The sequence below is a fragment of the Chlamydomonas reinhardtii genome, chromosome 6 (genome assembly GCF_000002595.2).
Source record: "Chlamydomonas reinhardtii strain CC-503 cw92 mt+ chromosome 6, whole genome shotgun sequence".
In the NCBI taxonomy this organism is placed as follows: domain Eukaryota; kingdom Viridiplantae; phylum Chlorophyta; class Chlorophyceae; order Chlamydomonadales; family Chlamydomonadaceae; genus Chlamydomonas; species Chlamydomonas reinhardtii.
The window spans coordinates 624,497-634,382 of NC_057009.1; the positions used below are offsets into that span (position 1 = coordinate 624,497).

Below are 9,886 nucleotides of genomic sequence, written 5' to 3' on the forward strand. Positions count from 1 at the left end.
GGCAGCGCTCTGCGCTGCACGGCTATCCGCCGATTAATACTTCCTTATCCTCTGCTTTACCGCAGAGACTCCTATTCCTAAAGAGCCCGCCCGCCTCCCTCATGCCCAGGCCCCCGCCATCCGCCACGGGCCGCGCCCGCCCCGCCGCGCCCAGCGGCAGCGCCCCCCGCGCCCTCCCCAGCACGGGCGCCGGCCGCGGGCGGGGCCGCGGTGCCCACCGCGGCCGCGGTCCCAAGCCCCGCGCCGCCGCGCCCGCCGCCGCGCCTGTCCCGCTGCCGAGCGGCCGCGGCCGCGGTCGCGGCCGTGGCGCGCCACAGCCCAGCGCGCCGCCGTCCGTGACCACGCGCTCTCGCGCGCGCGCCACGCCGGCGCCCTAGCCCGGCCGGGCCGCCGGCCATCACGCCGGCGCCGGCCGGCCACCGCCGGCGGCCTCTAGGGCCGCCGCGCGCCTTACCTTTGGTCCAGGCCTAGGCGTATCCGCATGTCGCATGTTGTGCTAGTGCGCGGGTGCCTGTCTGCCTGCCATGTTTGTTGCCGCATACCTTGCCGGCCTACGTCGCCGGGAGCATCGTTGTCCGGTTGCGGTGCATTGCCGGCCACTAGTGTGGCTTGGTGTGTTTGAGGTGTATTGCCAGCCACTGGTGTGGCTCGGTCTGTTTGAGGAGTATTGCCGGCCACTGGTGTGGCCCGGTATGTTTGAGGAGTATTGCCGGCCACTAATGCAACATAAACATCGGGGTTTGGGGGGGGTAGTCGTCGGTCGTTTCGGTTGAGGTAGCGGGGAATTGTGACGAGACGATGGGGACCAGGATGGTTACACTGGGCATAAGCCGACCGGGAGCTGAGTGCCGGTCAGGGTCAGGACAGGGCTTATGCGTGCCTCTCGTACTGTAAGTTCCGAGGAGGATAAACCCCAAACCTCATCGCAGGTATACGTAATTAATGGCCAGCTACAACAATGTCACAATCAGCATACGGCTGGGGCATAAGCGCGGTCTGTCATAGTTTGCGATGTCAGGATGGCGCTGGAATGGCTCGCGCGTTCGCCGAAGGGTTCGCGCCCTGCGCCTTTCATTGCGCAGCCATATTATTCATGATTATATCTACACAAAAGCGGCTTGATAGAGGGAGAGGCCCGTGCGCTGCCTGATGCGACCCTTCGTCTGCCCAGGCAACCCCACGCGTGGGTAGGTGGCTCGCCGCTCTGCCGCGTCTGGGGCCGGGCTGTCGATGGTAATTTACTTTCAACTTGCAGCTCTTCAAGCCCCGGTAGCGCAAAGAAAGTACCGCTAGGTCATGTCAAGGCGTATGAATGCCGTCCGAACCGTCATGTCCCTGTGCTCGGGAGCTTGCAAAAGGCACAATGCTGCTTACATCTGTTTGGGACCCGTGCTGCCGGCGGCAGGGGCTGCCCGGGTGGCCCTTGAGGAGACCAACCGGCCGCGCGCGACGGGTCATATCTTTCGCCGAATGAGGAGCCGTGCGACGTACGCGCTCCGCATGGGGCTTCACAGAACTATTATTTCAGCTTGGTGTGTCAAGTTATACTCATGCATGTTCATCACCGTGCGCAACAAGCCTGGGACGCAATACAACCGAAACCAGCCCGCTGTTAGTTGACCCTTTGACAACGTCTTGCGAAGCGCATCCTGCTTGCTCTCCTATGTATTCGGCGTCACAACAACAAGTGAAATAGCACACTTTTACTCATCGTAATCGCGCCAAGGTAAGAAAGGGCGCACAAAGCAAGTCGGGGCTTGGGATGTTGCGTGCGTGGTGTGTGTGCGGGAGCGTGGTCGTGTCAGGCCGATCGACTTGTTGAATGTTTTAAGCAGCCCTTCAAGAAGAATGTGTCACGCTGAATGTATCTGAGCCGTCCTTGTGAGTTTGGGCGGGGGAGGTGACGGGGCTGCCCGCGCGCGTTCACGTCACGCCATCATGTCATATCACATTCTACACATCTCGTGCAGCTGTCGTTAACCGACCGAAGCCGATAGCTTATCAACCCATTTCAGTACATTGTACAATACTGGAAACGTCTCGCCGCGCACTCCCCCACCCCATAAGCGATAGGCGGGGAGGCGCTGCTCCGGCATGCAGGTGTCGCATGGATGGGGACGTGCTGCGCAAACACAAGGGCAGCGGATGTATCGACAACAGAAACGCCAGTGTCGGGCATCCCGACTGATTTCTATCGCATGTTCCAAATCGTGTACAGCCATTAGCCATCGCATACAGCCAGCTCGCGAGCCAACTGCTCCATCCTCTCCCTTCCGCCCTTCCCCTGCGCAGGCGTGCGTGCTCCAGGCTACCGCCTACATGGCTGTTGCCTGCGCGGTTGCCGTCCGGCCCCTGGTCCAAGTGGCCGTTGCCTCTGCCGTTTCCACCGCCGCCCCTGCCTCCTCGAAGCCTGCCGTCAAGCTCGCCGCCTCCGCCGTGTCCGCCGTCGCGCTCACCACCGTCTCTGTATCCGCCGGCCTGTTGGCAACCACCGCTGTTGAAGATCCACGTTTTCATGCCGCGGACTGCCAGAGCCGTTCTGCTGATGCGAGTGCGAGCTGTGAGGACCTTCAGCCCTCCACATCCACATGCACATCAGCAGTAGCTGACGCCAACAGGCCCACCCGCCGTGTCAGGCGCAGCGGCTCCAAGGCCCAACGCCGAGGATCCACCACGCTGACAGCTTCCGTTCCATCCATGGCGGCGGCCGTCGTGCTCCCACCCAAGATCGCCCTGCGGCGGCGCCATCGGCTGCGCCTTCGGGCGGGACACAGCGCCACTGCTGCTGCCACTGACAAGACCCCTCGGGAGCAGCCGGATGTGAGTGGGTTGGTGTGCAAACGGTTCAACGCACATGTAGGTAACGGGGCCAGAAGCCAGAGCCACAACAATTAAGACGCATGATACTGTGTTGTACGCGCAGCTTGGCCCATGCCTGCACTGCTGTCAAATATTCAGTTGGCGCATTGCAGCCATGTCTGTGGGGTACCGCATGGCCAGCATTGCCCAGCAGCGTACACGGCCGCGCGTGGTCCGCAGACATACAGCCCGCCGCCTGCATCTTTGAAGCATGGTAACCACAGCGGCGTGTCCTGGTGCTTGTACTCGCCTCGCCTGACCCGGCCTCTCACTACTGCTGTGCATTCACAGAAGCCCGCTGCATTGCCGGAGGATCTGCTCCCGGCCGACGCCACCTCCACCTCCAGCACGGGCAAAATCTCCTCCGCCGCGGTGTGCTGCGGCCTGCTGGCGCACTGCAGCGCTGCCCAGCTGCACGCCATCCTGTGCGGGCTAGTGCAAGCCGTGGCATCCAGCAGCGTCAAGGGCAACAATCGGAAGCTGCTGCTGGGCTCCAAGCTGCGCAAGCTGCTGGAGGGCGTGGGCGTGGCGCCGGCCAACGGCAAAGCCTACACCGCCGCCGACGTGGCGGCACTCTCCGGCCCCAAGCTGGAGCGGCTGCGGGCCACGCTGAAGTCGCAGCCGGGACTGCTGCTGTGGTTCCTGCTGTTTACCGCGCCCGCTGAGCTGCAGGCGCTGCAGGCGGCGCTGCTGCCGGGCGGCGCGGGCGACAGGAGCTTCGAGGAGTGGCGCGCCGCGATTGACGCTGTGGCCGGCAGCGGCCACGAGCAGCTGCTGGCGGCGGCGCAGGAAGTGAGGGGCCGCCAGTCGGCGTGCGTTGAGGGCAGTACGGCCGGCAACACCGCCACCACCGCCACCATCACCACCACCAACAACAACCCCGCCAGTCATGGTGGCGTCTACACGGCGCTCACGGGCACCGAGGTTACCAGCAAGGTGGGTGCGTGGCAGTCATGGGGTGTGACAGTCATGGGGTGTGGCATTCATGCACTCTGGGAAAACCCACCCCTAATCTTACCGGACAATACGGTCATCTGTTACCGGACATACAGGCTAATCGGTTACCGGACAATGCGATTTAATTAAGGGACAATTTGTCCGGTAAAGTAGAGTCCGGTAGCTTTCAGGCATTGTCCGGTAGAGTCGCGCACCAATGTCCGGTAGGGCAGCGCCAGATTGTCCGGTAGATTTCAAGCATTGTCCGGTAGGTTTCAGGCATTGTCCGGTAGGTTTCAAGCAATGTCCGGTAAGGTAGTGCACCAATGTCCGGTAGGGTAGTGCACGATTGTCCGGTAGATTTCAAGCAATGTCCGGTAGCTTTCAAGCAATGTCCGGTAAGGTAGCGCACCAATGTCCGGTAGCCTAGCCAGCAGTACAAGCAGGACGCGTCCCACCGTCTTTTGTGGTGTCTACAGACACCGTTGCATGTCCTGTCATTCTAGTCATTCCCTTGTCATGTAGCAGCGGCTCCCCTGCCCTTGTTCAACCCTGTTCACATACCCTTTTTGCTTGCTCCTGGGTCCCTTTGGCTACCTCGTCGCGCTCCTTTGGCCCCATGCGCCTCCATGCTTGCGCACATATCACCTGCATACACAGCACCACCAGCGTTGCAACAGGCATGGTGACATGCAGCACATGCACCGATGCCTAGCGCGCAGACCAAGGTTGACATGAGGATATGGCGGCCGGGGAATTGTAAGCAGATATTTCCATGCATAAGCGATTGAAACTATTAGGACCCCGTGCGAAAGCGCAGGCAGGGCAAACGCATGGTTGTTGACCGTGACAGCAAAACACGTAGACGCTTTGAGCTTTGAGCTGATACAATGCGAGTTCTCAGTCAGAACGTTACATTATCGGGCTGTGAGCCTGTTTGGCCTTGAATCTTGTGCAGGTCGGCGATGGTCAGCGATAAAGGCCTCCACTTTGACCAAGTTTGTAGCACCTCCGCCAACCCCTCAAGCATGCTCGCAACCTTGTGTCTAACATAGTTGCTATGAAATAGCATCGTGCAGTATCATAGAGGGTTTGTGAACGTGGAACACTGCATGCCGATATCGCTTGCAACGGCGGTGATAGGCTGTAACAGCTCAGCGATACATTTAACAACTTGTAAGTATTAAATCTGTAGCGTAAAGTATGAGTCTTATGAGAGAGTCATACTAACAAGTTGAGAAGCTGAATGTAGGGTCTCTCATGCAGCAGTGCTGCCCCATTGCGCATGCCAGCCAGCTCCCTTCCCAGATCTGGTAATGCCATTGCTAGGACACATAATCCAATGTATGCAGTTATGTCGGATGCGGGCATGGATAAGATGCATGTGCCTGCTGCTCAGATGGGGCCACACAAGCAGGCCATGCCCGGAAACACACTTCCCCACAGCACACGCACACAGGACACGCCCCCCTGGGCTGCCCGCTTGGAGACACGCACAGCTGGGCATTGTGCAGCGTTGGTTCAAGTGTTGGGCGCTGGTTATGTCGGATGCGGGCATGGATAAGATGCATGTGCCTGCTGCTCAGATGGGGCCACACAAGCAGGCCATGCCCCGAAACATACTTCCCCACAGCACACGCACACAGGACACGCCCTGCTGGGCTGCCCGCTTGGAGACACGCACAGCTGGGCATTGCGCAGCGTTGCTGTGTTGGTTTAAGTGTTGGGCGCTGGTTATGTCGTATGCGGGCATGTATAAGAATGCGGAAGTTACAGAGGGGACAGTCCCAGCACCCGAAGACGCCGAGCCATCACATTAATCACATGCTATCAGGGCCCAACTTGACTCCACCAACCCCGACTTTGCTGCAAACCCTCCTGTGGACAAAGTCTGTGTGACTCCGCGCACTGTGAGTCCTAGCCAGGCCTCAACCCGCCAGAGCCCCACCGCTGTGCCTTATCGCCACAAGCCTAGGTACAGAAGAAAAAAAAAAAAAAAAAGAAGTGCCGGGAAACGTCTAGGCCGCAGGACATACGCATAGCGCACGCACTAACCAGGCCCCGCCCAGCTGCCGCCCAGGCCCGCCCAGCTGCCGCCCAGGCCCGCCCAGCTGCCGCCCAGGCCCGCCCAGCTGCCGCCCCAGCCCCCGCCCAGCTGCCGCCCCAGCCCCCGGCTCCCGGTTGCCGCCCCACCCCCCGGCACCCGGCTGCCGTATAAATTGCAGCACCAACATGACTCTTTGGCACACCTTGACACGCATGTAAGCCAGCTTCACGACCAACAAGTGCTTGCAAGGACTCAACAACATTCACCGCCCACTGCCCCCCGCCGCCAGTCGTACTACTTGCTTTGGTGCACCTATCCCGCACGCCATGCACGCCATGCTACTGCCCAACAGACCAAGGGCATCCTGCAATGTAGTTTACTGTCCAAGCACTATCCCTCTACTTCCCCTACTTCTTGGCGTTCTCCAGCTGCTTCTCTGTGCAGCCAAAGCTAGCCGGTGTCTTGCCCTCCCAGCTTGTTCACCTGCGGTGTTCATAGAATGTAATAAATAGTGTGCATGATGGGGTACGTTTCATGCTCAGGCAGTAGGCGCCTCTCCAGCTGGGCGGGCCTGGGCGGCAGCTGGGCGGCCCTGGGCGGCAGCTGGGCGGGCCTGGGCGGCGGCTGGGCGGCAGCTGGGCGGGCCTGGGTGGCATCTGGGTGGGGGCTGAGCGCGCCTGGGCAGAGCCTGGACAAGGGCTGGGCAGGAGCCACATAACAATGGGTTACCAGCAGGAAGTTACCATTTTATCAAAGTTTACCGAGGTTTTACCGATCAGCCAACCCATACCAATCCTGACCGATGCTAACCGATGCTGACCATCGGTTTATCAGGGTGACCGCCCGGTAACCGCCCCCATACCGATCGGTTTAATAGGGGCTGGAACGGTAGGGACACGCTTCACCAAACCGGGAGCCCTCCGCCCAAGGGCATGTCAATGCCTGCCGCAGTTCGTGCAGGCCGTCATGTGCTGCAACCAGCTGGCCCACACACGCCAGTCCCGGCAGAGCAAACAAATCCGCAAAAGCCACTTCCCACGTGCGGCCGTCCTCACACAGCGCCGGGTTAGCCCACAACGGCACATGACTCACCCACGCGCCCGGCTCGGGCGGCGCCACAAGAGTCACCGTGGGCAATTTAGTCATGGCTTTCAGCAGGCGCACAAACGGCTTGCCCGCCGGGGTGAGCGACTTATTTAGCACACGGTCCAACAAACGCAGGGGCATTGCCGCCGGGTGCACCTGGCGCAGCCACGCTGCCACGACCCGGGTCCACGGGGGCACGTACGGCAGCAGACCACACACACCCAACACACACTGTACCGCGAGGCCGGCTTGCCGCGCTTTCACATGCGGCACCAGCGGTAACAGGCCCGTCACCCCCACCGCCGGAGGCAGTTGCATAAGTTCAATGGAGAGGCCAGGCGGGCGTGCCTGGGGGTTGGCATCAAACTGGGCCGGCGACAGCCGGATAAGATGCATGTGCCTGCCGCTCAGATGGCTGGGGCCACACAAGCAGGCCATATGCCCGGAAACACACTTCCCCACAGCACACGCACACAGGACACGCCCCCCTGGGCTGCCCGCTTGGAGACACGCACAGCTGGGCGTCACACATGCGTTCGCTCAAGCGTGCACACACACACACACACACACACACACACACACACACACACACACACACACACACACACACACACACACAAATGCACAAGCTCATGCTCACGCACGCACATACACGCACGTCAATACACACACACACACACCTCGTGTACACACGAGCACACGCATGCACAAGCCCACACATGCACACACACACACACACACACACACACACACACACACACACACACACACACACACACACACACACACACACACACACACACACACACACACACACACGCACACACACACACACAAGCCCACACATACACACACACACACACATGCTGCTGATGGCCTTGTTGCTTGTCGCCCCAGACTCCCAACTCCCAGCGTCGCCCCTGACACCCAACTCAGCCCCCGACTCGGACGACCGCGTGTGCAAGGACACGCCTGGGAGTGGAATGCGTCTTTGATGTCTACTATCAATAGCTACTCGGCAGTGCGTGAGGTGTGTGCATCAGGGGATAAAGAATTCGAGGTGTACGCGACGAACGGAAAACCCACTGGAACCGGTGGGTTTTTTTTCGTTTCGCACACAAGCCGTATTTCTCAATTCTTATTGTACGTACCACTTTATAGAGCCAAACTCTATTCGTTTGTCATCAACAATGCATCCAACGCCGTTCCAGAAGGGCCTGCCGCTGCCGCTGCCGCCCCTCCTGCACCTGTGGTCGTTCATGTTCACCACGTTGCCCTTGCTATCGGCAAACTCAATGGAGCCACCGCCAGACGTGTGGAAGCTGTCTCTGCCAGCATAGTAGTAGGACTCGGACATGGCTCTGCCCTGTGCAAGGATCTTGTCGCTTTGGTAATAACACACAACTAATTAATACAGTACATAAACTGAGCATGCTGGTGCTGTTGAACCGGCTTTTCACTGGTGTGCATGGTGTCCGGTAAGATTTGGCAAATCGCGGCCTGCAAATGTCCGGTAAGGGGCGCCGGGGACTATTGTCCGGTAGATTTCAGGCATTGTCCGGTAGGGTACGGCACTTGTCCGGTAAGTCTGGTCACATGTCCGGTAGGTTTTGGATTGTCCGGTAACTTTGTTTTCCCAGAGTGATGGGGTGTGGCTGCTGGGGGCCAGCGGACGCGCTGACCCACAAATGCTGCTTTGAAGCATGTAACCACAGCGGCGTGTTCTGGCGCTTGCCCTCGCCTCGCCTGACCCGGCCTCTCACTACTGCTGTGCATTCACAGAAGCCCGCTGCATTGCCGGAGGATCTGCTCCCGGCCGACGCCACCTCCACCTCCAGCACGGGCAAAATCTCCTCCGCCGCCGTGTGCTGCGGCCTGCTGGCGCACTGCAGCGCTGCCCAGCTGCACGCCATCCTGTGCGGGCTAGTGCAAGCCGTGGCATCCAGCAGCGTCAAGGGCAACAATCGGAAGCTGCTGCTGGGCTCCAAGCTGCGCAAGCTGCTGGAGGGCGTGGGCGTGGCGCCGGCCAACGGCAAAGCCTACACCGCCGCCGACGTGGCGGCACTCTCCGGCCCCAAGCTGGAGCGGCTGCGGGCCACGCTGAAGTCGCAGCCGGGACTGCTGCTGTGGTTCCTGCTGTTTACCGCGCCCGCTGAGCTGCAGGCGCTGCAGGCGGCGCTGCTGCCGGGCGGCGCGGGCGACAGGAGCTTCGAGGAGTGGCGCGCCGCGATTGACGCTGTGGCCGGCAGCGGCCACGAGCAGCTGCTGGCGGCGGCGCAGGAAGTGAGGGGCCGCCAGTCGGCGTGCGTTGAGGGCAGTACGGCCGGCAACACCGCCACCACCGCCACCATCACCACCACCAACAACAACCCCGCCAGTCATGGTGGCGTCTACACGGCGCTCACGGGCACCGAGGTTACCAGCAAGGTGGGTGCGTGGCAGTCATGGGGTGTGACAGTCATGGGGTGTGGCATTCATGCACTCTGGGAAAACCCACCCCTAATCTTACCGGACAATACGGTCATCTGTTACCGGACATACAGGCTAATCGGTTACCGGACAATGCGATTTAATTAAGGGACAATTTGTCCGGTAAAGTAGAGTCCGGTAGCTTTCAGGCATTGTCCGGTAGAGTCGCGCACCAATGTCCGGTAGGGCAGCGCCAGATTGTCCGGTAGATTTCAAGCATTGTCCGGTAGGTTTCAGGCATTGTCCGGTAGGTTTCAAGCAATGTCCGGTAAGGTAGTGCACCAATGTCCGGTAGGGTAGTGCACGATTGTCCGGTAGATTTCAAGCAATGTCCGGTAGCTTTCAAGCAATGTCCGGTAAGGTAGCGCACCAATGTCCGGTAGCCTAGCCAGCAGTACAAGCAGGACGCGTCCCACCGTCTTTTGTGGTGTCTACAGACACCGTTGCATGTCCTGTCATTCTAGTCATTCCCTTGTCATGTAGCAGCGG

The 9,886-nt window shown here is 60.2% G+C and overlaps 3 protein-coding genes across 3 annotated transcripts; all 3 read left to right on the forward strand.

Annotated features, from left to right (window-relative positions):
• The first annotated feature begins 32 nt into the window (after nucleotides 1–32).
• Nucleotides 33–906, forward strand: CHLRE_06g253569v5 (uncharacterized protein). Its single transcript, XM_043062635.1, has one exon. The coding sequence runs from the start codon at nucleotides 102–104 to the stop codon at nucleotides 375–377; it is 276 nt and encodes a 91-aa protein (XP_042923339.1). The 5' UTR covers nucleotides 33–101; the 3' UTR covers nucleotides 378–906.
• A 646-nt stretch (nucleotides 907–1,552) lies between these two features.
• CHLRE_06g253679v5 (uncharacterized protein) lies at nucleotides 1,553–4,987 on the forward strand. Its single transcript, XM_043062638.1, has 4 exons — nucleotides 1,553–1,726; nucleotides 2,293–2,820; nucleotides 3,151–3,799; nucleotides 3,912–4,987. The coding sequence occupies exons 2-4, from the start codon at nucleotides 2,320–2,322 to the stop codon at nucleotides 3,914–3,916; spliced, it is 1,155 nt and encodes a 384-aa protein (XP_042923340.1). The 5' UTR covers nucleotides 1,553–1,726; nucleotides 2,293–2,319; the 3' UTR covers nucleotides 3,917–4,987.
• Nucleotides 4,988–8,082: 3,095 nt separating this feature from the next.
• On the forward strand, nucleotides 8,083–9,864 carry CHLRE_06g253789v5 (uncharacterized protein). The gene is made up of 3 exons (XM_043062648.1): nucleotides 8,083–8,441; nucleotides 8,711–9,359; nucleotides 9,472–9,864. Exons 1-3 carry the CDS (start codon nucleotides 8,397–8,399, stop codon nucleotides 9,474–9,476), a joined length of 699 nt encoding a protein of 232 aa, XP_042923341.1. The 5' UTR covers nucleotides 8,083–8,396; the 3' UTR covers nucleotides 9,477–9,864.
• Nucleotides 9,865–9,886: the final 22 nt, after the last annotated feature.

What these genes read in the sequence shown, in the direction of transcription:
- CHLRE_06g253569v5 (XM_043062635.1), top strand. Translation starts at nt 102, where the DNA reads ATGCCCAGGCCCCCGCCATCCGCCACGGGCCGCGCCCGCCCCGCCGCG.
- CHLRE_06g253679v5 (XM_043062638.1), top strand. Translation starts at nt 2,320, where the DNA reads ATGGCTGTTGCCTGCGCGGTTGCCGTCCGGCCCCTGGTCCAAGTGGCC. An exon ending in CCCCTCGGGAGCAGCCGGAT is followed by an intron (nt 2,821 to 3,150) that starts GTGAGTGGGTTG and finishes GTGCATTCACAG; the next exon opens with AAGCCCGCTGCATTGCCGGA.
- CHLRE_06g253789v5 (XM_043062648.1), top strand. Translation starts at nt 8,397, where the DNA reads ATGGTGTCCGGTAAGATTTGGCAAATCGCGGCCTGCAAATGTCCG. An exon ending in TCGCGGCCTGCAAATGTCCG is followed by an intron (nt 8,442 to 8,710) that starts GTAAGGGGCGCC and finishes GTGCATTCACAG; the next exon opens with AAGCCCGCTGCATTGCCGGA.